Genomic DNA, 26,014 nt, shown 5'->3' with positions numbered 1-26,014 from the left:
GAAGCTTACAGCATTACAAAAAATGCTTTTCTAGTATTTGTTATGCAAGAAACAATAGAAAATTTTACTATCTACAAAATGCAGGAAACGAATAGGAGAATAATGCTTCTAAATGTGTGTGCTAATGTATGCAGAGCTGTATACAGTGCTGCTCAGGATTGTTTCCTCTTCCTCTGTCTACTCCACTACAAACCTAGGGATTGAAGAATGTACTTTTTATTTTCCTAGTTTATAAAACCCTGTATTACTTGAGTAATGTATGGCTATCAGAAATATTTTTGTATTTTTCAATGTAGTTTAAGCAATTAGAACCTCAGAAGCGAATACGACATTGCCCAGAACGAACAATCACATTGAGGAGGATACAGGAGGACTGCCACAGACTTGGGATTCTACACCTAATCCTACCCGCTGATACTCGTCCTAGCGTGGCTTACGCAATCACGCACATTTTTGTTTGAAAACCCCCAGAGCCTGTGGATGGAGTAGCAGTATTCTCATGCACACAGAAATCCTCGTGTTTCCAGAGTGAATTAGTTCAGTCTGGTTAGAAGTGCACAGTAGATTTCAATGAATTGCTTGGATAAATGTGCTGGAGGCATCATGCTTCCAAATGCCCGTTGTCAGTGATGCAACCTCCAGAGAAAACTACTTTTGTTGTCTCAGCTGGAAATGTAATTCTTGCAGGGGAGAGTATGGGGAAAGTTACATTGTACGCTCCCCCTCTCTTCCCCCAGAAAACAGGTTAGCTTATACTGCATTCATGCGGATGTCTCCAAAAGGTATTTCTGTAGCTGTTTCTGGAGTAATGCTTTTCAGAATACGCTGTTGGAAAGAAATCGGTATTAGAAATGGAATCAGCTTAGAGGTAATACATAGCATGACAGCCATTTGGAAAGACATTTATAATAAAAATAAGACTTTGAGTTAGACCTCTTGAACTATGACACAATGTTTCAGGCTTCTGTTATTTCAGCACTATGAAGATGCAAGGCGCTATAGAAGTGCGCAGCATTACTTTTTAATTATTTGTAACATAATTTGCATTAGTTTGAGAGAAGTTGTATTAATGCTTTAGGACTTCGCAGTTTACTTGGATACCCTTAGCCAACTGAACATATTCTTTCTGAACTGGTATTTACATGAACTTACAAGAATTCCGAAAAATGTCATCACAGGATAGATGTGCCACAGATTTATGGCAGAGAAATCTTATTAAGTGTGGGAGAGAAAAAGAAACTTGTTCTTAAGATACACCCCAGGGAACCAATCTTTCACTGCCGCATTCATGTGGTACTGTGTCATGTGTGATTTCTAGGAAAAGCCTCCAGTTGCCCAGAGCTTAAAAAAAAATTATTTGATTTAATAGTTTATATGAATATGGCAGTAGCCTCAGTAAGACCTGGGGGATTCGTGGATCACTCAGCATGGGCAGAAAATAATTAGCTATCAGCTGGCTAGGAACAGAACAGCAATAATCCTCAGGTCATCAGACCCTTGAAAAATCTACACCTAATAATTATAGGAATCGCCTCCTTCCTAACAGTCAAATAGAAGCAACAGAGCATCGTGAGTACCTCCTTCAGTGTTCCTGGAGTGATGATCAACCGATAAACCATGTAGATTGGAATGAAGATGATAGAAGAGGTTCCTATGCAATAACCCACTACTGTGGTCCAGTAGGGATAATTATAATCAAAAAGCCGTAGCTCAGGAGGGTTGGACAGAAAGCTGCACGTGACAAACTGAAAATGAAAAAGGGGAAAGTATTAATACATGTGTTTTGATGGCACGCATTTATCTTAGGGAACTCTGTGTCCCAGCGTAGCATTGAACTAAAAAAAAAAGAAGGATTAAACATATGTCGACACTGAAAAAGTTCTAAATTACATTAGTATGCATTAAAAAAAAAACAAAACCAAATTACTGCTTCCTCCCCCCCTAGCCCCCCCACCCTTTTGGATATCCAGACTTTCTTTCAGGAAGTTTAAAAGAGCTCAGGTGCTTTAGGGTATAGCCCAACCAGTAGCTGAAAGGAACTGGGTAAAAATTCTCGTACGGGTTGCTTATTCCATAAATACACATGGTGGTGTTTCTTGCCTAAGAAGCATTAAAGAGAAAATTCAGGACCACACTTGTACATTTAAAGGAAAAAAAGATGTTGGGTGGAGAAAATCAGATTGATTGATACCAGTGTGCAGATTTTCATCCACTTACCCTTGTGCTGAGCCCTATAACTTGATTCCAGCTAAAGCATCCCTTCCAGAAAGGCATCATCTTAATTTTAAGCCACCAGAAATGGGAAGTGTACAGCTTCTTGGTTACTTGTCCGGTATTCAATCATGATCAATGTCAATTCTGCTTTGTCTGAATTTAACTCGTAGCCACTGTGTTTTTTTATGCTGTTCTTTATTGGGTTGTAGACCCTTTTAATACTCTTTCAAATACTGTTAAAGTACTTACCTGTGGTAAATCACATCACCTTTCAGTTTTCTCTGTGATAAGCTATACAGATTCTATTTTTTTCACTGTTACTTATTTTCTACACATTTTACCTTTTCTGTGATACTCTGCCATAGCGTTTTGGTTCTTCAGTAGAATATTAATTAATATTAATACTAGTTTGGGTATAGTATTCTGGTGTCAGCTTGATTAATGCTGTTAGGTCATTTTCCTGTGCATATCCTTCATGACTGAAAAATTTCTTGTGAAACAACAAATACTTCTAGTTGAATATTACAGGAATAATATTTGTGACTATCCTTGATCTCTGACTGTTTTTTCCCCTGAGTGTCATCAGAAGATCAGGATTACCAGCAAAATTTCCCTACAGAAATAACATACTAGTTAGTTTCCACAGAGAATACAAACAGCTCTGCCTAGTAACCACATCACCAGAGCTGTATTCCTCTCTGTTTGTTTTACTGTTTTAGGATCACAAAGAGGACAGTAGTATAAAAATTACTTGTGGTGTCACACTTTTATTTATAGCCTTTTCTTCCCTTCTTTTTCTAGGGGTACTAAAATGAAAATCTGTTAACTATGCATTGATCACTGCAAGTGTTTTGAATTAATTCTGTAGGTCTTAAATCTACATTCTGTGTTTCATAAACTCCATCTTGACCTGCTCTGCTCCCACTAAGGCTAGTAACAATGAAAGATAGCGTGAACTAATTTGGGATCAGGAAATGAACACTTTAGGTTAAAATGTTATCAATAATAGTGCCAAGTCAAACATTGGGACGGTATTTCCAATTCTGAATTATAGATTTGTAAAGGTCGCAATTAACTGTTGTAAATTTTAAGTGGAATATTCTGAAGTTGTCAGTCAGCGGTTGCTGAGACAGTATATTTACTTATCTTGGTTTTACCTCCCCAGGCAGTAAGATTCATCATCATCTTTTATTGCTTCATTTTGCTGAGGTAAATATAAAGCAACAAAACAAAGTAACTTTGTTCAGCAGAGGGAAGGAGGGGAGTTGTTCAGAACCCAATCTTATTTAGCTAGCTCATCTACAAAAATCCTTAAAATAGCCATTTAGTAACAAAACCTTGCAGCATTGTATTGGATTTTTCACTAATTGAGCCTTTTTTGTTTAACAAAAATTGTTACTAGAGAACTTCACAAGAAAATTCTGTAATGAAGCTTTTAGAAGTCTAAGGACTTGTTCATTGTTCAATGGTAATTTTCTTGTGCTGGAAAGAAAAAGCTGTAAAGAAAACTCACCAGAAGGAAGATGGGACTAATTGCTACCCAGCAAACTCTCCAGTACCAGCCTGGGGTAAAGCCTAACATTTCTTTCACATCATTGCAAAACTGGGTGATGCCTGTGGAGACAAGTAGGAAGGAGGTGGTGACAGCAGATACAAGTTCTTCTAAGTAGATGCACAGCGTTTTGTATACACAGCAAATAAATTCAGAATCCATCATGAAAGACTGTTTTGTTTGTATAGCTCTTAATTATATTAAATCCTTAATTATCCTGAATTACAGCTCTTGTTACTTAGATGTCACTGTACTTCTGTCAGAGAGCAATTAATAATAATTCTCACGGATTTTGGTAATCAGTGAGTTTGTAATAAGGTTTTGTAAACCTTTCCGGGGACATCAGTGATCTTGTCTGTAAGGAAATGCTACGCCGCAGCAGCTCAGGAGTTTGGGTCAGCGTTGTTTGTCAGCATGGCAGTAGACATACCGTAGAACCAGGCCACAGCGACTGCTTCCAGAAACACGACTGTTAGGACAGCTGGACCAGTGGCATATTCTTCAAACAGCTTTACCACATATGCACCTCCCTAGAAAGGAGATCATATTGTCAGTGAAGCAGCGATCCAGTGATGGGAATCCTGTAATACTGTTGTTTATTACTGCCTTCATCTGGACCAGAGCAGCCACAGACGGGCGATTCAGTCAGTTCTGTTGCTTTGTGGCTGTTGCTGCCAGTGACATCTGCTCGCTTTCTGTGAACGTACTTCACCAATGAAGTGGGGCTGCCATGCAGAAAAGCTAAAACTGAATCTACTGGCAGTTCTAGCTGGATTTTAAAGTATAAATTTCTAGCTGGATTTTAAAGTATAAATTAAAATTTTAAAATCGGGGGGGGTTTGGTGGGATGGCTTCTTGCGTGCCTTCTGTGATGGCATCTTTCTCCAGCCTGAGTCATAGTTACTGAGCAGGAAACAAATAACGTGTTACTTTTCTTTCCATTTGGGATCTAGAATCAGATGAAGGAAGAGAGCATTGTGTCTCGGAGAGGAACGAAGTTTCCTTTTACAGCAAATGCTTTAAATGAGTAGGAAGCTGCACATGAATGAGCAAGTGGACTGAAATGTGACAGGGCAGCCAAGTATTTTTTCTTTGTAATTTATGATCATTACACTCATAATTCAAAGTGTTCCTAGCTTTGAAACTGAAATCCCACAAGCCCCCCAGGGACTCCTTGGTGTGACTGATCATGATTTCTGGCCTGGTTTGATGAGGAAGATCCTGGAAATGAATTGCTAGAAATTTTTGGAGAACAGCGACAGTCAATTACAGCATTTTCTAGGAGATAATTTTTTGATCATTCTTTCTTTAATTCAAAACACATTTCAAATATTGGGAAAATTAAAATAGGAATTCACATTATTTTTAAACACGGAGCTTTTGAGAACAAGTAAACCATGTACAAAATGTGGAAGGTTGCTTACCGATTCAGCAGCTGGAGCTACGGCTGCATCGTTTATGATGTGTAGCACATTAGAGTTCTGCTGAATTGCAATAGGATCATTTTGCAACACATTTCCTAGTGAGAGATACTGTTCACATTCATTCCAAATACAGTAAAGAAAACAGGCTGGAGATTTAATATGATGCCTTGAAACTCTCTTCAGAGAATACTGCCCTCTCCAAGATGTCATTTGCAGGAAGCTGCCAGTAAGGAAAGCCAAGGAATTGGTAAAGTACTTACAAATGTCAGGGTTGCTAATGACCCCAAAAAGCAAATGATGGTCAGCCCCAGGACAAACAATTCCCTGCGTTTGCTCCAGACATGGGGGAATTCATCCAGTACTCCAGTAATCACTCCCTCTAGTCCTGCAAACTGAAAAGCATGGAAAAATCACTAGAAAATAGAGTGCGGCTTTACCTGCTTAAAGTATGTTTCAATGTTTAAAGGAGCTTTAAAGCATTGAAACATGGGTGCTTTGTTCTGCCTGTAGAGTTGGTGTGACTGTTGTTTAGAAAGTCTTTCTTCAGAACTTCTTAAGGTGTTCTTTTTCTGAGTCTTCACATATCTGTAGGAAGTGCCTATCACCCAAAGTACTACGTTACAAGTAGTAGGATGCTGATAAGTGGTAGGTGGCTCAGTAGAACCAGGATTGTGAAATGAGCTGAGTTTAGCCTTCCTGGAAGGAGCTGATTCTCAATGTGTAAAAACAGGCTTACATGGCAAGTTTCTACAACATCTTTTTGCAGTGCTGTTGATAAGCCCACCTCTAGTTCCCATCTTTTAAATCCAATTAGTGTGAAAAAATTCCAGAATTTAATAATAGCTTTGTAAATTTACAAGTACAAGAGAGAAGGAGCCTGGAAGGCTGCATTCAACCAGGAGTTTATGAATCAAGTGCTTTGGTTGTGTTTCCAGGTCTGTTACTGATTGTCACAATATGACACTGACAAATAATTTATTTAAGTCTATTTTGGTCAAATTTAGAGAAGAGTAGTTGCTGTCTTACAGAAGGCACATGGAGACGCCAATACTGCTTTAAACCCTTTAGTGATGGTGCAATATTTGTAATTCTGTTTCTTTTGATGTTTGCAGGGGTAAGGCCATACACCAAATATCTGAGAGGGCATAGTGTCTACTCACCGTGCTGTCTAATCCCAGTGTGAGTAACATCAGGAAAAAGATGATGGCAAAGAAGGTGGAAGCAGGCATGTTTGCAATGGCTTCAGCATATGTAATGAAGAGAAGGCTGGGTCCTGGTATTAGAATGGAGAATTGGGGATAACCGTTAGCGCAGTACGGCTGCGAGGATGACAGGCTGATTCACTCTACCACATTCTCTTCCAGGGGAAAACACCTCCCCCCAGGCTTATTTTGCAGTGTTCAGTTACCACCACATCTGTGAAGTCACATGCAGTGTGACTTCTATATGCTGTCTTTATGGAATAATTTTTTAGCAGTATTGTATATTTATAACAGTGCCCTTATCATAAAGTAAATCAGTATCCTGAATTATATACTAAACATTTTGCATAATTTGGGCTGTTCTCAATCTAGATGATAGTACACAAATATATTCTATCTTAGAAGCAGTTTGAGAGAGGTGTACAAAAAGTTAGCCTACCAGTGTCTTTGGCAACCTCGGATACGTCTTCATTCCTCATCTCAGCCATGTATCCCAGCACAGTGAAAATGACAAATCCAGACACAAAACTAGTCACACAGTTCACGGTACTGGTAACCAGAGCATCTCTGCAACAGAAGACCTAACTCATATCAGGGAATCAGCATCTGCTAGAAAGTAACTCACTCCATCCGGTACTAAAGTATCCTGATCTGGATAGACTCCTACAAAAACTAGGGGAATAAGATGAAAAGAACAAGCAGCTGATTTGAACGAAAGAAAAAAAAACAAACCATGACTACTTCTTCAACTTCAAACAGATGCTGTAACATTAGTCTGACACTGGATTGAATGCTGGATATATACTGGTGTTTTAAATAGTAGCAATTACTATAGGAATAATAAGAATTGAGAATTTTATTTTACAAGTTATAAATAGATTTATTTTTTTAAGTAACAAGGAAACAACTATAGATTACTTTTCAGCTCAAGACTCTAAAATAATTTCCTAACTGACTGCTAGGATTAAATAATTATAGTGTGACTGTTTGGCAGGGGTTTAGTCCATTTTGTTGCGGCAGGTTTCTAGACCTCAGACTCCCTGTAATTGGTAGAGATCCTCTGTCTTCAGGGTAGGTACAACAGAGAAGAAATGTTTTAGATTGCAGGTTCTTTCAATAAGGACTTTTGTTCTGTTATGCTTCCACCTGATTTGTATGTACACAGGTCTGACGATTCAGTGCTTTTCACCAACACTGTGTTTCTTTTTTGTAAATACCCACAGTTACTTTTTTAAACTCAGTTTTATGTATAGAAGAAGGTAGAACTCACTGGTAACAGTTGTTACGGAATTTGTTGTAGCTGGCATAAGCCAATAGGACCCCGAAACCTGGACCGAGGGAGAAAAAAATCTGAGCTGCCGCATCCACCCAAACCTGAAAAATATTGAAGATCAAGAAAAAAATGACATGAAACAGAACGAATGAGTTTGGCATACTCAGAATATCACATAGCCCTGCAAAACCATGTTTCACTAGGCTGCCTCTATTCTACTCCTGGACTAACAAAACATTTTGCTAGGAGAGCATGCTGAAATTTGAATATTATACATCTGTGAGAGCTGTAAATATCCACTATAATTTTAGTGCCTATGCTGTGTTTATTATATCTCTTTACACTATTTTAAGTACTCACTGGCAGTTTAACTTCTGACAGCATCTTGAATTAATTCACAGTGATTTGCCTGTAATCAGTTTAACACAAATTATGTTATGTATAGGGAGTGTTCTATCCATGATTTTGCAGCGGGCTTGGCCCAACTTCCTCCAGTGTGTGCTGTGGAATAGTCCTGTGTTTGGCTGTGTGTCCACCAGGCTAAGTAGTGTATGATTGCTGCTTAGACTTTCCCTAGACTTAATGGAAATACATGACAGTGTGGATACGGTTCTAGTCCTTAGGACTCAATTCAGCTTTGTTGTAGCCATAACAGATGCAAGTGTGATGATCTTGTTATGAAAAGCCTGTTGTACTTGAAAAGTGGCCACAGCCTTAATGAGTAGTGTTCCTAAAGTACAATATCAGTTCTCTTTCTGAAGGTGAAAGTCCTCATTCATTTATCCTCTTTTGATTGAAACATGGAGTTCATTACAACTCATTTCTAATATTCTCTTCCATCGTATGAGGCCATCCTGTATCATCCACAGACAGAGCTCTGTCATCGTCCAGCACAGATTGCAATCTGCTGTCCTCACTTCAGATACATCCAATACAATATCAATGCCCTTTATTGCTTTTTCAGAAGATGTGGTCCCTTATTGGAGATGCTGCTTTATCAGAGACTGGTGTCTTTTCATTTCCTCTTCATTCAAAACTCTCCATATCAGCTGGGCAGCAGCAGACTTGCAAACATTAGAATTTTTAATCTTTGTATTTGTAGTATTTATTGCTTTGGGGTTTTTCCATCACCCTCCTCACTAGACACTTTCATAGGCAGTAAAGTGCGTGCAGCCTTGAGCCTGATGGACTACTTGTCATCCAGAGTTCAAAGCTGAATCGGATACTGGAATGCTTGGGGTTTGTTGGTTAGCTCAGTCTTATAGAATCACATTCCTCCTTTCTTTTCAAATCTTGGTGGTGTATGCAGGCCTGATTGATTCCTTTTCCACATGCACTTGCATGCATTACTGAGTCATGTTTTAGTTGGTGGCTACAGAGACTCTCCTCAGGCTTATCTGCCAAAGCTTGCCACAGCGTGGAGATCTGAAGTTTCAACTCTAGTCACCTGCACTCTTTAAATACAGGCAAGCAACTGCAGACACCATTGGATTGTGGAAAAGCCTGCCTAGGTGTACAGTGATCCCCTCACAGCCAAAATAACTGCAGCTAAACCAGTTGTTAGGGCTTAGTAAATTTAGGTTGCTTAGTGTGACTGTCGTAGGTAAAGGATTTTGTTGCAGTGTAGCAGCAATCGTAGCTTCTTGCTCAATGTCAGGCTGTTCACCATTTTCCTGGCAAAAACTTGTTTGGTCACTCGTTTTCTTTCTAATCGTATCACTAATTCTGTTCAACCCTGTATGGGAACCCTACTATTAGCTCAAGCTAAATTGATGGTGGGACTTTAATCTTTAAAAAAAATCTTTATAATTATGGAAAGAATAGCGTAACTGTTTAAACAAGAGCATGAAGTCAGGCTTTTAAGTCCATGCTAAGACATCTGTTTCATCATGCTCTATGCTGAAAAGAGACTTTCAGGTATATACATGCTGTTATACATGCTGATAGGCTAAAAGCAAGTCTCTACCCTTTTATGTTTTTTACCTCAGTGGCCAGGAGTTTCTGCCAGTCAGGTTTCAAGTAGTAGAGGACACCTCTCCAGGCTCCAGGCAAAGTAGCACCTCTCACTAGCAGGATAGAGAGTATGATGTAAGGGAATGTGGCTGTCACCCATACCACCTGTGAGGGAAAACAGTGAGATAGCACTTGCCATGGGTGGAAAGTTAATAGGTGATAATGAGTTAAACGAATGATAACTCTTAGCATTTATAACATCTTCACATGAACTTCTCAGAAGGTCTGTAAAGAAGCAGTTTGCACGTGTATGCCCATGCTTTCTCTTGGCAGGGTTCTTGTCCAGAGGACAGTGGCATAACTTACTGTTGTTATGTATTACTTGGATAACAGTAGCAGTAAGTGCTTCCCAAATACATGAGCCTATAATGCCTGTCACAAAGACAGTCTGAGATAATTCTGTCAAATTGAGTCTTTTAGAACTGCTGATAGTCTATACTGTACCAAGTGGACTTGTCTCGCTTTTGCATTCACCTTGCCAGATGTTTTGACCCCTTTCCAGATGCTGAAGTATACAATGGTGAAGATTAACAATAAACAGAGGGTCAACTGCCAGCTAATGCCCCCCAGGTCATCCAGCCCATTGGACCTGTGCACCTGTAGAACGTGGCGGCTGAAAGAGGAAAGAAAAACACAGTATAGATTTTTTTTTTTTAATAAATACTTATGTTAAGTGCCCTTTGAACAGTCCCATACTGTGGTCTGAGCACTACAAGTAGTCCTGAGTCTTTGATAAGTAGCCTTCAGAGTTATGATATTTTGGATTTTTTTTTTTCATTAAAAGCTTTATATTAATGGTACACCAGTGATGATAAATGATAAGTGATGACAGCTGACAGTGGTTGGGAACCTCTGATCTAAAATACAAAGTACTCTCCCATACACCCTAAGCTTACAGACGCCTACAAGTATTTGGTTATTTGGAAAGTTCAGAAAAGGGCCGTTAATAAACAGCCCTGCTCCCCCTCCAGAGAAAAGCTTGCTACATGTTCCACCATTCTCTCTAATATTACTGTCCTCACTTACATGCACTTACGTATAAAATTCTTCTGCGGGAGAGATGGAGTGCGGGGACCAGCTGACGTTGTCCTTGCTGAAGTAGTTAGTGCAGTTGCCTGTGTTCCAAGCATTTGTGCAGCTGGTCCATGGCAGCTCCGCCGTGAAGGAGGATACGAGGTAGTAAAAGGCCCAAGCCATAATGGTGTTGTAGTAGGAGGCTACGTAAAGATCTATTATACAGATGGCAAAGCCAATTCCTAGTAAGGCAGGAAATAATTACATGAAGTGAGCGTAAGCTTTAGGCCAAAAAAAAAGGAATTAGTTATCACATCAACTACAATTAGTAACTGTCTAAGGCAGCTCTACAGGAGGTACACATACCCTCTCTGGTGTTTACTGGAATTTCTTGTGGCTTTGGAAACACTGAGGCTCTGATTCCAGAAAAGCATCCTTAATCAAGACAGAACATCCTTATTTTTTTTTTTTTTTTTAATTTTGCCTTGGATTCAGTAATGCTGCACTTTATTAATAACATTTTTTGTTTGTTTTTTTTTTAATACATTTTCATGCTTGGGTCAGAAAAAGTGGACTGGCCTCTACCTAATCAGTTTGCGAGTTGCACATTGTATGTGTATACACACAATCATCTGCAGGTGTACATAAAGTTTTATGAAAGCTTTCTTTGTAAAGCCAAAATCTTGTGTAGAACAAGCCTTACTTTGTTTTATGAGATTTTCTTTTTTTTTCAGAAATTTCATCTTTTTAGGAAAATCTTCCAGTTATTCAGAAAGACCCTAGTAATTTTCCATTTCCCTTCTTTACCTTTGAATATAGGACATATTTTTCTCCAAATTGAAATACACCCGTTCCTGTGGTACTGTCCTAATGCTAGTTCCATATAGAAGAGAGGAATCCCTCCAAAGATGGCCATAATTGTGTAAGGAATGAGGAATGCTCCTGCAAGAAAGCAAGCAGATGATTATAATTCTTCAAAGGACTTCTTTTCCAACTGTATCAGCGCTCTGTAAAACAACAGTTCCTTCTATCCCACAGGGAAAATGCATATCCCCTTCCTAGACCGTGTGCCATGCTGAATTACCATGGGCTTTCTCATAAGAGTAACTACTCAGCAGTGTGAATAAGAAGCAACACTCAGGCCAAACTTCTCACATTTCTGTAACAAGTATACATAGGATTCACCAAGACTGAACTAGCTACAACGGACACAATTGTGAGATGGGCTAAAGATAAAATAATTAATTTCTTCAGTAAAATGCCTTTGTTACATCAGGGAGACAGAATTCCTTTCCAAGATCTCCTTGATTAGATTTGTATTTTGGCTGATATGTCAGTGAATCCAAGACTTTGCATGCCTGATGATTTGGTTTTGACATGTTGGTTTACCTGATTTTAAATTCTCCTTGGGACAGGGACTGAGTCTTTTCTCTTGGAAGGTGGTTCTGCACCTAACTGGCTCTCAGCTTCTAGTTGTACTGATTTTTTAGATCTTGCAAAATAGTTTATCTTCCATGTTAATGTGTCTAGTTATCCCATCCCAGTATTTAGTTTTTCCAGTCTGCTTGAAAAGTAATTTCCCCGTGGTCATTTGTTACATATGATATTAAAATAAGCCACTGAACTCATCTATTTATCAGCAAGGAAGTTCAGCATTAAGGAACAGCATACAGAACTAGTTACTGACCTCCTCCGTTTTGATAGCATATATAAGGAAATCTCCATACGTTTCCCAGATCCACTGCATATCCAATGACAGAGAGTAGAAAGTCCATTTTTTTACTCCAGGTCTCTCTGTCTTCTAGCTCCATCAGCTGCTGTTGGACTTCTGCTCCACAGGTGGTAGAAGTGGTGGTTGTAGTGGTGGTTGTGGCTGCTGGGGCAGTGCACTGGGCATCTTCCACCTCTCCCATTCCATTGCAAGGAACAGAGCTCTGAACCCCCGAATAACCGTTTGAGATCTGAGCTGCCTCCCCTTTACCTCCTTGGCTGGGATGGACTTTATTGCCATCCTCCACTAGCCGTAGGGCAGATTTAGGGTTCCTGACCAGGAGTCCGTTCTCTTTACAGTCTTCTCCTTCGTTACAGTCCAAGACGTCTTTCTTGGAAGTCAGCAGCTCAGTCTCATTGCTTGTTGCTTTTTTCTCCATTTTTCCGAGATTGGTCCTGATCACTTGCAGATCGACAGCAGCACAGAGTCCCCTTGTGGCTTGTCTTCCCACGCTTTTATTCCCAGTACTTTTAGAATTCCTCTTCCATATTTAAATCCATCAGATTGAAGGCACAAACACCATCTAAGAAATGAAAAATAGTAAAAAAAAAATCCATTACAGGGCTTACTGATGCTGGTAACTTTCAAGTTACAACTGACAGATTCTGTGATTAAAGTAGTTTTGGAAGTAATTAACCATCACAGCATGCAGTGTGAATCATTGAGCAGATAATCCATTTGGGATTTTACACAGAGAAAGGAAGGAAGCAATCATCCTCTTCGACAGCGGAAGTCGATGTACCTGGCTTATAACCTCAGGCAGATTTGCTGGACTTTGTGCATTGTTGGACGACTCACAGGCAGTCACATTCCTGCTGTCTTCTCGTACCACGTTCTCCCTCTGAACACTGGTTTCACACTCAGGGAGGTTGTGGGACTCCCAGTTTGCAAAAATGAGGGCACAGTTTAGTGTGGCTTGTATTTTCATTTTCATAAGTTCATCCTGTGACTTCTACTGGCAATTTCTAGATTCACCCAGTATGAAGGGAAAAGAATTAATTAAACAAATATGAGATAACAATGGATATACAAATTACATTTCATGACCACCTTTCTTCAGAAATCCCAGTGTCTGCTATGTTTAACAGCAGAACTAGAAGGCTTAAACAAAAATTTAGAAAAGTATTTAAATTGCAATGTTTTTGCATCAACTAACTTTTGAGGCTCAGTCAACACTAATAACAAGGGAAAAAAGATCAGGAAACTTCAAGCTGATTGTTTTGAGTAAGAACTAACACGTGGGTCTAACAGCCAAATTGTTTTATTTAATTCCTTGGAGAAATAAAGGCATCTTTTATTCTGTTTGGATATGCTACCACTGTGGTTCCAGCCCTGGGAAGGGTAATGGGCACTACTCCTGTGCTACTGTCCACTGCCAGCAAAAAAACAGGCACTGGGAGAATCCTTGGCTTTACCTTTCATATGTGCTGGATGTGTAATCCATGGGAAATAAACCATCCCAAAATAAAAAAATAAAAGAAAAAAAGTATAAAACAATTAACTTTTCCTTTGAACAAAACGAATAGAAAAATAATTGTGATCCAGTGGGTCATGTTTTGTTTTCTGCTCATTTGTTCAGGTAATGTAAGTGCCCGGCTGCCTTTATGCAACAAAATCTTGAAATAGGAGCTGATGCTTGGTGCTGTAAATTCCTGGGGTATTAACCTTGCTTTATAGCTAGCAAAGCGTTACACAATCTACACGATGCCACCACAGATTAAGTTGTTATAATTACATCTAATTTTTTCTTTTCAAAGCATTTTACCACAGTGAATATCATTGTCACATCCTAGCAGAATAAGCTTTATTTCACTTTTAACTGTTGGAAAAACTAAAGCAGAGAGGGGATATTATTTACACATTGCTAGAATTTGCTCATTACCAGAGCTATTAAAACTCTAGCTTTTCCCAGCTTCCAGCCTTGTGCAAAGACAGTTTGTTAAACCTCTTCCCGAACATTTATCAGTGCTAGCAGAAAGAGAAGGAAAGTTATCGAGCTGCAGAGCAAACAGGAGAATGTTCTCGAGATAAAAGTCTCTTGAAGGTGGTGTTTGTAACTTTCAGAAATCTCTAGTTCTTCACACTGACATTCTGTCTTTACCCAGATAATGTTCTTTTCATCATAGAGCAAGCAGTGCAACATTAGTGCTGAATTCTTACAAGAGAGTATTTTGCTACCATTACTTAGTCATCCACAAAGACTGAAACATCTTCAGAGTTCCAGAGAAAAATACTACGGCAAAGAACAAGAGTTTCTGTTTTACCTGCAAGACTATAAATTATAAACTGAGTGTCTTTGGAGTCCGAAACCTTCGAAATGTCCCAAAAGAGCTTGTTAGATGAAAACAGTCCTACCACCACTGGTGGCAACGTAAAAATCCTAGGAAAGGCCACAGCCAATCCTTGCCTTGTATAGAGCATGTTAAATATAAGGTAGGGATATGGAAAAGTAACCTGAGCCCTTTTGGACTTTACACCACTTACTCATAATGGGAAGGCAGTAAAGGATGTTGATTTAACTGCATTATCTCGTGAGAGTAAATTTTCCATACCTGAGACAAACACTTACTGCATTTGTAAAACCCTTTATTTCCGCACATAGATCACAGAATCACTAAGGTTGGAAAGGACCTTCAAGATCATCAAGTCCAACCATTAATCCAGCACCACCGTGTCCTGAAGTGCCACATCCACACATTTTTTGAACACTTTCAGAGATGGCGACTCCACACCTCCCTGGGCAGCCTGTGCCAATGCCTGACCACTCTCTCGGTGAAGAAATTTTTCCTAATATCCAATCTAAGCCTCCCCTGGCGCAACTTGAGGCCATTTCCTCTCGTCTTATCGCTGGTTACTTGGGAGAAGAGACCAACCCTCATCTCACCACAACCCCCTTTCAGGCAGTTGTAGAGAGCGATAAGGTCTCCCTCAGCCTCCTCTTCTCCAGACTGAACAACCCCAGTTCCCTCGTAGATACTTCTTGGCACTTTCTTTACTGAGGTTGTTGAATGTATTGTTGATTTCCTGGATCTGTGACAATCAAGATAGTTGTCTTATCTAGATCTAAGTTCCTTCTGGTCTTCTGCAAACCACAGGAAAAAAATACCATGTTATTTGAAATATTTTTGTAGAGCCTTCAGTAGTTTGAGCCTCAGATATGCAAAACGATGTGTGAACTTTCAGGGCCTTCAGCTGGAATTTGAACTATTCCTTTCTGAAAGAGAATTACAGTTCGTCAGCTACCCTGGGAAAGCTCTGGAGTGACGGACTACTACAGCTATGCCATGGTGTTCACAGTGGCACAGTTGGCACACGAAAACAGAACAGTTACAGAATCAGAAGATTTCATTACGCTGTAAAAAACTGTGGCAGAACGTACTTTCCCCCCCTCCCTTGTTACAATTCAAGAAAAAAAAAAAAGTCTGAAGGAATTGTAACCACTGCAAACAGTGTAAACAGCTGCAGAACTAGAGCTCTTGAGGTTGAGAAGTACGCTAGGACCACGAGAAGATATCCAGGGGAAGGTTACACTAATAGTGAAGGGCTTTGCCCGTGTCAGCCTCCACTTCATCTCTCTGCACCGATCTCTCTCAGTAGCTACAGGTGCTAGAATGATGATAGGGAATGATATAAGAAATGGCAGTTTATTACCTATCTTCAGTCTGAGCTGTTGCAAAGGTTGCTCTTGCGTAAATACACACTGGCTTCTTATCACCCATAGAATTGGCTACAGAAGAATAAAAAAAAAAAGAAAAGAAAAAGAAAGATAGCTGTGCCTTCCTTTTGGTCTGTGTTTTGTAGATGTGACTTTGCTCCTTTGAGAGGCTGCAAGCGTCCACGCCTTTTCTCTCTCCGGTAGCTCCGAGCAGAGATTATTCTAAAGGGCAGTTTTCTCCGTAATGCCGTGTTGTCCAGGAGCAAGTGAAAGGTGCCGTGCCGCCAGCCCTGTAAACCGCGCTCCTCCTCACGCCAAGAGGGACTAAAGAGGAGTGACCCTCGCTCTGCTCTGGGGAAGCACCCTGTACCAAGCCGCGTGTCCTCCACAACTACTCCCTGCTTTTCCTGTTCCTTGGGAACGCTAGGACGGATAATTGAAGACATGTTTCTACGAGCTTGGCTGAAGCCAGCAACGCAGTTCACGTAAGCCAAATATTAATTAAATGGTAATGTTCGGTTACTCGCACACAGAGCGAAATGTGAACCAGCACTATAGATGTAGAAGCCCAGTAACGTGCCTTGATGCACAAAAGCAGCTCCTTTGGTTTCTGTAGTGCTGGGGTCTGGTTCCTTCCCGAGCAGGGAGCTGCACCGCTGATGCAGCATCGCCTCGTTTAATTCTTGAGGCGTGCAGTGACCTCTCGTGGCAGTGAAGGGACCCCTTTCCTTTCCTGCTCTGCCATGTAGTAAAACAAATCTTTCCAACACTTTAAAACAAAATTATTTCCCTGTTCTCCGTATTTTTTTAAAGGAGAAAACTGACTGTTAATGTGTCTAGGAGATTAAAACAATTAGGTTGGAAGTGCAGCAAAGACCAGATGCTTCAAGGGAGGCAAATCTTAACGGCTCGAATCACGCTTTATTTGAGGTGGAGCAGCACTGACTTCCTGAATGCCTCTCAGCACAAGGCTTGTTCAGCCTCGCTGTGCATCACCAGTGTTACTCGTCTCGAAACGATCAAATACATTTTAACTCGCACCGTTGCAAAATTTGTATATTTGCATGCATTTCACTTCATACAAATTACGTTCTTGTTTTCCATGTGCTAATTTTGTAAACCGATGCTTGCTGGAGTACCAGCCGGTCAGCTGCATTCCTGTAGCCAAACTCACATCACCCCTCTCACTCACACTGCTCCTCCGTCTGCCTCGCTTCTGTCCATTTGCATGCTAGCACTTGCGAGGAATTAAAGTACTTTGAACTGAAAACCAAAAAGTTAGCCTGGTGCTGGCAAACAGAATCAAACATCAAGATGATTTCTGTTAACTTGACCTCAATCTCACTTTTATCACTAAGTTTTTAAGAATGTTAAAATTACGTAGCTGCTTGTAGACTGTGTATTATACCTTGCAGTACAGCTGCAGTTCACACAGGCAGTTGTATGTAAATGGAAAGAGTCCAAGGAAAACACTTTTATCTAGAAAATCAGGCAAGAAGTTTGTATGACATGATAGAAATCACGTATCCCACACTGGAAAAGGCTGTTTTGTTTATCTGTAGGTCCTGTTCTCACCTCTCAGCCACAATGTCAACCATGACCCTCCGACAGCCACGTACCTGGGTGTTTCCAGGTACTGGACTCTGATAAATACAGCAGTAAACGTTCCTGATCTTCACCCATTTCTCTTCACACAGTCCTAGTCTGTCTTTTTGCACAGGAGGGGAGGTATGTGACCTGGCTGACGGCGGGAACCTTGTAAAGATTATTCCGTTTGACAGGCTTTTGTGAGCTAGTGCGTTCTTGTTTTTCTGCCATGTGAGGTGTGAAGGAATATAGAGGCTTCCTATCTTTAATCAAAGTTTTTACAGGATAGCTCAGATGCTCCCATACTGTGAGGAGTTGCTAGACAATAAAAATTTCAGCCAATTAAATCTTGAAACTAGATTGCGCTAGATTATGATGAATTTTACCTGCTGTTTGTCATACATGAGCCATATTTGGCATTCATAACAAAAAATGAATGCCTTTTGCTTTTGAGTGTGTACACATCTACTGATTTCATCAAAAAATGAGTAGCTAGAATATCTTTTTCTATTAGCTTGTGTCCATGAGGTGAGCTGATAGTAAGTGTGACATTGTATTTCAGATGTCAAAAACTGCTTTGGTAGGGCTGCTGGTAACCACAGAATCAGAGGTATTAGGCGCAAAGCAGATACCAGCTGATATCAAGACCACCCCTCAACAACTGAAAATTGATTTCCTCAGGATTTTTTTAGCGATGCTTCTTTAGTCTAAAGAGAATCAAAACTAACTTTTGGTAAAGAGTGAGCAAAACCCACTGAAATGAATGGGTCCGGTGAATTATTTCCATACACAGCAGGTCTGATCCCAGTGCCAGTGATTTTAAATGTCACCGGACCTGGTACTTCCGCGCATCACTGTAGTTATGTGAGCATTTTGTAAGAAACTTGCAGTATGTAGATGACAAATGGATCTTGTATATGAATATTTGCAGGTCTCCAAGGGCTTGCTCACATTCTTACTAAAACAGAGTAGAACTGTACTCAACAAGTAGTCCGGCTGAGACAATGGCCCCTCTGGGAGAATAAAAGGCTACTTAACAAAGAAAGAATGGCGTAAGTAGTGAGCTCTCTCCAGTTAACTCGTGTATTCCCAGATAAGGCTAAGTTTAGGTCAGATGTGAAAATAATGCTTCTGAAAGCAATAGTATTGGGGGAATATAAACCTGCACTGTGAGTTTTATGTCATAATCTTGTCCGTGATTCAGCCTGAAATTAAAAAGTCAGTCATCAGGAAAGAGAGAGTTTACCTTTAAAAATTTGTTGAGAAGACAGACACTGTATTGTAGTGGGAATGTGGCCAAACTGATGACAGTCATTTAAAGAACGGGGGTGAGGGGGTGGAAATGCGTTTTATGGCTCGAGAGTGTCTATATGTAGTGCAAGGAAACAGATAAGCTTAGAGGGAATGATACTCTTTTTGTATTCTTCCTCAAATTATTTATATAAACTTGAAGGAAGAGTCATAACACAGCAAATATCACCAAATAAATGACCACTGTTCCTTAATATGACTCTGCACGGGCAAATTAATGGGCACAGCGTTTCAAGCAAAAGACCTGTTCGCAGACTCGAGTCAAAGACTGGCTGCACAAGTTTGCCAGCATGCATATACTTATGTTTGTAATGTTTTCATTTAAAGAAAGTAGAGAAACGGTCACTATTGTTTCCAGATGAGGTTTCTTTGAAGGGGACTTGTTAATGGCTGTCTCCAAATTACAGCCCCTTTATTCAGGCTCCAAGTTCTTCCCGAGTTCTTTATGAAACACTTAGCCCGTAGATGGGCTTCGTTATGTTGTATAAATTCTGTAAGATGCAGATTACCAGATCAACAGAGCTGCAAATACATACTTTTGGAAAAGAGTTAAAACGTTGGCATCAGAAAGGACACCAGGATACAAAATGAACTTTTCTTTAGGCTCTTAATACTGTTCCTAATGAAAACTTGGCGGTTTATATTTCCATGGAGGAAAAGCAGGAAAGAGCTTAAATACACTGCACATTCCCATGTCTGGGAATAATTCAGGGGTTTTATTAAATTCCGGTTTTGGGGCAGTTTTTTGTAATTTATATAACCGTTTGAAATTCATCATACCCTCTCCAATTAGAAAACGGACCCACAACAGTCATTTTTTTATATGCCAAATGTACAAAGTACTCTCCAAGAAAATTATGGTCAACGCACTCATCAAAAGCACCAGAAGATGAAGCCTAAGTGTACGAGACCTTCCCTGGTAAAATGCCCGACTGCTAACAACCCACATTAAAAAAATACCACGACACTTCCAAGAATCCAAATCCATTAGATGCACAATCCTTTTCTCCCCAGGCTTTCTGAACACATAAAAATGTGTTTTCCATTACTATTTATATATTCAGTTACATTGCATTCCTCACTTAAACTAAATTAAAGAACTCCTCACTTCCGTATTCCTTAGCAAACTGACCCAGCAAGCCAGTTGGTTTCAGCAATAAACATGATTGACTATAAATACACATATGACATACTCTTCAGATTTATTACTTAAAATAAATCTGTCCCATTGAGTTAGATAATTTACTGTGCTGGAACAGTTTACCTTTAAAAATGTAACTTAATATGGTTAATAAGGCTTACTTTACCCTTTTAAAATAAATAACAGTTGGCATTGGTTTTTTTTCCTTCAGATTCTGCTTCTTTCTTTTTTTGCCTTACAGATTGATGCTTTTTTGTAAATTTAAAACAAACTTTATGTTCATAATGCAATTTTTGTGGACTGCCAAAACTCTAATTTCAGATTGTCATAACATGTTCTGCTACAGGCATTTGACTTCCAACATTCATAATTGCTGGACAAGTGCCTGAACAAGACGAAGGAGAGCAGGTAACATCAGAAAAGCAAGAAAATGCAGAAAAAGTTTGAAAAATCAAAGCAAACTTTCACCAAAAATCAATGCATTTTTTCCCCCCCAAAGCTTTGTTAGATGTGCATTTTCCCAATGTTTTAGAAATTACTCTCAAGATCTTAAACGTTAATTTAAAATGAAACAAAATATAGTATACATATTTTAGACTGTCATTAGTATTTCAGATTTTATAACCAAAGCTGAAAGAGGCGATGACCCTCCAGTATCTGCTTGCTTCAGACGGTGGGCTCTGGAGACAGCCATCTAGGAGTCTGTCTAAATTTCATAAAGTACTTTAGATAGCAGTGTGTTAGAAACAAAATTATAAAGTACCTGTCTTTCAGATGGGTTTGAAGCGCTTTCCTTGGGGTTATCCAAGCTCGAGTAACCTTCACCCACATTTACTTCGGAGTCTCGGGAACTCAGCCTGTGGGCAACTCAGCATCTTGGGGAGGTTTTTGTACACCAATCCCCCTCACATGGTCTGATTTCCAGATAATCTGCTGCCAAAGAGCTCTTTAAGAATTTTTGCGTCACTTTAGTCAAATAAACTTTATGTTTCACCGGGGCTGCAGCTCAGTTTTCCTCCTAGAGGTGGGTGGCTACATTTGTCTGTTCCGATCAGTTCAAAAGAGCAGGATCCAATGAAGGCAGAGGGAGAAGGAGGGGAGCTTTCTCGTAAGGGACACTTTTGCTGGCTGTTATTACAGCGAGAAGTAACAGGATGAGGATGATGATGGAGGTAACAAATGGGACAGAAGTTTTGAGGGAGTCAGTAAATTGCAAGTTTGCAGGTGGGTCTGTAGGTTACAGAAAGATAGGAAGAACTGGGATATTATCACAACAAAAGGGCTTGGAAATAATAATTTCCACTGCTGAAGATTTACATTATTTTAATAAAGAAATACGATTTAGTTTTGTTTTAAAGTGTCAAGCACAAATTCCTTAAAAAGCGTTTTGCTGCTTCAGTAAGCTCAACAAGTAATTTCCTTTCTTCCTATTACTCCTCAAAATATCTCACTCAACCTCTGACACATGCTTTCTTCTCCGGCTTCTTTCACCCAGGATTTCTTCATTCCTAGACTTGCACTTTGTTTATAAAAAGTCGTAAGTCACAGGTCAACAAAATCGTGCCATAGTTTAGGTGGCTGATTTGGAAAAAAGTGGAAAACTTTGTCCAGATGGGGACAAATAAGAATAGCTAATGGTGAGAGCAGCAGCAGTTTTGCTGTAAGCGCTTGCCGGTTTTCAGAGACTTGCTCCAAACAATTGAAAAGAAAACAAACTCTGCAAACTGAAAAGCAAAGGGATATAATTAGCACTTTCCTCCTTCTGTCTTCTGGTCCCTTAAGGAGAGCAGCAGTCCCAGCAGCGAGCCATTTGCACCATCTCAAGGATAGCTCAGGTACTGCAATGGCAAACCTTGAGACCTGTATTAAAATAATTGTTGCTTTCCCGTTAATTCTTGTGTGCGGTATAGTAAAAATGTTTTGTCAAGTTAAGCTTGTTGCCTTCACTTGTATTAGAGATTCATTGTTTTTTAGCGGAAATAGCAATATCTAACTCGGCTTCTCTGCTGTGCTGAATTCCCCTCCAGTGCTGCTCTTTCCAAAATAAACAGTTTTGGTCATGTTCATCTCTGCTCAGCTGCGGACAGGAAAAAACGCCACAAGTTAGTTTCCTTGCCGATTATAATCATTCACAGCCTCGCCCCTGTTCTGTCCCAGAAAGATCTTGTCTTACGAAGATCGAAGTACGATGTTTTAACGCGGAAGTATCCATCTACGGATTAGACCCCGTGCTTTGGAGAGCAGGCAGCTTCTTTCTTGGGGTGTGGGAGGACAGATGGTACAAGGAATTTGTGCCTTCCCTTTCATACAGATTTCCAGCTCACCACTGCTGGGAGACTGGGATGGATTTTCCAAACTCGCTTTCTCTACCCTCTTACAAGAAATAAGTTCTACTGTGGGCCTTTGAGTCGCTCTGCTCTTCACATAAATATATGGGGTTTTAACAAGTTTTAGAAGCATAATGACCTTTGTCTCAGGTTTTTCTCCATCTTAGTCTCTGCTTAGAGTAGGTTGTTTTAACAAGTTCTGCATACCATTCATCTTGGTCAGCTCTTGCAGTTAAATTGCTTTCATCTGCTCACATCAGTGGCACCCAATGCCAGTAATTTAGTTATTTTCATAGGGTATACAAAGCTGTAATGTGAAAAATAGCATATTAAGAACACAAAACCACCTTTCAGGACTTATCCTGGCCTTTTTGTTCAGTTGATTTTTTTTTTCATTAATGGCTTCTGCAGCAGCATGTGTTTTTTTAATTTCTTGCCAAACAGTCTGGAGCCTTTGGGGTATAATATAAATAACAGACCAGGGATTTCGGGCAGACCCCTCAACTGTATGACACTTATTTACCCCACATGTGGAAAACTTTCAGGTCCTGTAACAAGTCAGTTCCAGAATTTCATTAAACCTTCTGTGCATTGGTGGGCAAAGTCCTAATGATTTAGGGAAATTATGTAAAAACAAGAGGAAGAAAACAGACTTTACACAAGATGTAACTTCAAACGCTTCCACAGCTCTCCACAGATAAAGCAGCTGTAGATGGCGGTTACCAATGCCAGCGCAAGAATGGGAAGCATCAATCAAATTACCTAATAACAGTAGTACCAGCTGTACTAAGAAGAGATTAATAATAATTCTGCAAGCATGTCTCTGATTCACTGCCAATAAGAGGATAGGAACAATCTTCCAAATAAACACAAAACAAACAAATCCTAAAATATTTATTTGCTCCCATCTTTTGCTTGGTTAGGAATCAGACTACATTTAGAAGATATTAAGATTGGCTTTGGAATAAAAGAAATTCTGATTGTCCTTCCCTGCTATTTTCTAAGCTGACTGTGCTAGGATATACATCTGGGAGTTGGGTTTTGGAGAGGTTTTGCTATTTCCACTACAACTGTTTTGAGAGCGCATTTTGGGTGGCGAAATCTGATTCTGAAAACCTACAAACTGCCACCACACATAACCTCTCCTCCTGCCTCTTCCTTTTCTTAGTTAGTACTTAGTAGTTGCTATTTTCTGACTTTTGATTGAATCTGAGATAGTTGACTTTTATAACATTGTCAATATTTTCCATCTGTCAGAGGAACAATCATTGAGTTATCACATGAAAACTACATAGTTTTGTCGACAAACTGGAAAAGGAAAATATCTGTTGAGGAGCCAGCCGACTAACAATCTGAAAGTCTTTTTAAGGATTTACAAAGGATCTGAACTGAAGAAAAAAACAGCACTGAAACAGAGTGGTTTAATTGTTTTTGTGGGGTTCTTTTATTCTAACCTAAACATCTTTATCAGTTGGATGTTAATTTTTTTGTAATCTGGGTTTACAGTTCATAGAGCATAGAGCTTTTTTTGCCAAGAGACTAAAACTGCAGCAGGCTAGGCGTATTCCCACATGATTTCCATTCCATCAGTTGGAAAGAGTGTAATTTTTTTATCACCTCCGAGCCATTTCCTGCAAACTGACAGGAGTTATGTAGCCTATTCCTCGTTTACCTGCTCCCATACTACCCTGCCAGAGAGGTGCTGGGCCAAGTCTGCCAATTCATTGTCATCTCCGGGCTGTACTCCAACTTCCATGCACCTGAGAAGAGGTTGAGGTTCTTCTGGATCCAGCTGTGCCTCATGCTACGCAGGACACCGAGAACTTCCTCAGCCTCCGTACGGAGCATATGGCCTCTCAATCATCTGCTCAACTGCCTCGATTCTCAGTCGCCCAGTTGAGGGCTGCTGCTGACATTAGCAATTTTTCCTTTAGGACAAAAGGGCAGAGTGATCCAGTAAATACCATATCTCTTAATGTGAAATCATTTTATACATACTGATTTTATTCACACTGCTGTTTAAAAACAAGCCCACTTGCCTGTCAGATATGATGGTCTGTTTTAGGGATAACAGACGGCTACTTAGCAAGAGCACGCAGCTGTTGATTCTTACCAAAGGCACAGAACATGGACTGTTATCACACAGGCAGCAAAACAGGGAATATCCTACCTACTATTGTGCCAGTCTCGCATTAGGGAGCGTCATAAGCATGAACCTTAGATCTGTTTGTTCAACTGCCCCTAGAGTCTTCAAAGTAGAAGAAATACAGCTCTCACTTTGACATATGTATTTCCCCTCTTCTTCCCCATTCCTTCTTACAAAAAATTTATAAAATTGCTGGGCATAAAGGCAAAACTGTTTCTGTCAGATTGGCTTCATTTCCTATAACGTGTTTTAGCCATGTGGATTTTCTGTGCTTATTTAAAGGAAAGGAAAAAAAACATACCATTGTATAAGCTGCACAGGGAAATATCTGGGCAAGAGCTGCAGAGATAAGCACAGGCTGGACAATACTTTTAAATACTCAAATTAACAAAACTGGCTTGGAAACCGTTTTTAATTTGTCAAACTCAATCCTCATCAGAGCTGCCACGGGCAGCAAAAATGTTAGTCAGTTGAACTCCAGAGAAAAAGTTAACTCTCTCTGGCTGCTATCCCCCTCTCATAGATAGCGTAAAGGAAATAGAAGAACTAGGGTAATGTCATAAGCAGAAAAGATTTTGAAAGACAAAATACTGACCTTCTGGAAGAAAAAAAGCCCACAAAACACCACAGGCATTAGTCATAATCAAAATATTGTGCATAATACAGCTTCCCAAGAGATCTGGCTTTGTTTCAGAGCCACCAGGGTTCAGCATCAAGTACAAGACTGTTTACTCGCCTCGATGCAAGTAACACAGCATGAGGCAGAGATTGTGCACCACAGACCTGTGAAGCCAAAAAGGACCCCAAAATATCATCTGGTCCATCCCTTTGCCAAAAGAAAGGATCAACTCCACCAGTGCTACTTCTGCCATGTGCTTCTGTTCTTTAAGATCTCCAACAATGGAGGCATCACACATCCTCAGGCAATCTATTCCAGTTCTTCACTATTTTTATCACCAGAAAGCTTTTCCTAATCTCACTAAATCTTTCTGCAGTTGAAGCCCGTGACTTTCTATCAATTTATCATGAGCAGTGGGAACAAAATTCCCTTCTTTAAACATCTGTTTACAAATTAAAAGAACATGATGTCTCCCCTTCTTACTGACTAAACACAGTGGTTCCTTCAGCCTTTTACTAGTCAAAGTTTCAACTCCTCTGACCATTCTTACCATTCTTCTCTACACTCATTTTGGTTTGCGTCTTCCCAGAGGTGCAGAACCCTAAACTAGATACTGCACTCCAGCTCACTCCCCAACAGTCTCAGGCAGAGCTGGGTAGCTTTACATACATTGCAGGCTATTTCTCTGTTCATAGACCCCAATATTGCAGTACTTTTTTTCTACACGTTATCAACTATGTCATTTTTGTATTTTTCTTTCCACAC

General features: G+C 39.9%; 1 protein-coding gene across 1 annotated transcript; it reads right to left on the bottom strand.

Annotated features, from left to right (window-relative positions):
* Positions 1–750: 750 nt before the first annotated feature.
* On the bottom strand, positions 751–13,287 carry SLC6A4 (solute carrier family 6 member 4; the record flags this gene model as incomplete). Its single annotated transcript, XM_082008446.1, has 13 exons — positions 12,380–13,287; positions 11,500–11,634; positions 10,715–10,934; positions 10,153–10,291; positions 9,649–9,783; positions 7,663–7,766; positions 6,832–6,959; positions 6,351–6,463; positions 5,451–5,582; positions 4,197–4,296; positions 3,728–3,828; positions 1,578–1,745; positions 751–825 (listed from the first exon to the last, which is right to left on the bottom strand). The coding sequence occupies exons 1-13, from the start codon at positions 12,840–12,842 to the stop codon at positions 751–753; spliced, it is 2,013 nt and encodes a 670-aa protein (XP_081864572.1). The 5' UTR covers positions 12,843–13,287.
* Positions 13,288–26,014: the final 12,727 nt, after the last annotated feature.

The sequence above is a fragment of the Phaethon aethereus genome, assembly GCF_964289735.1.
Source record: "Phaethon aethereus genome assembly, chromosome: 19".
In the NCBI taxonomy this organism is placed as follows: Eukaryota; Metazoa; Chordata; class Aves; order Phaethontiformes; family Phaethontidae; genus Phaethon; species Phaethon aethereus.
This window is presented reverse-complemented; position numbering and strand designations above follow the sequence as displayed.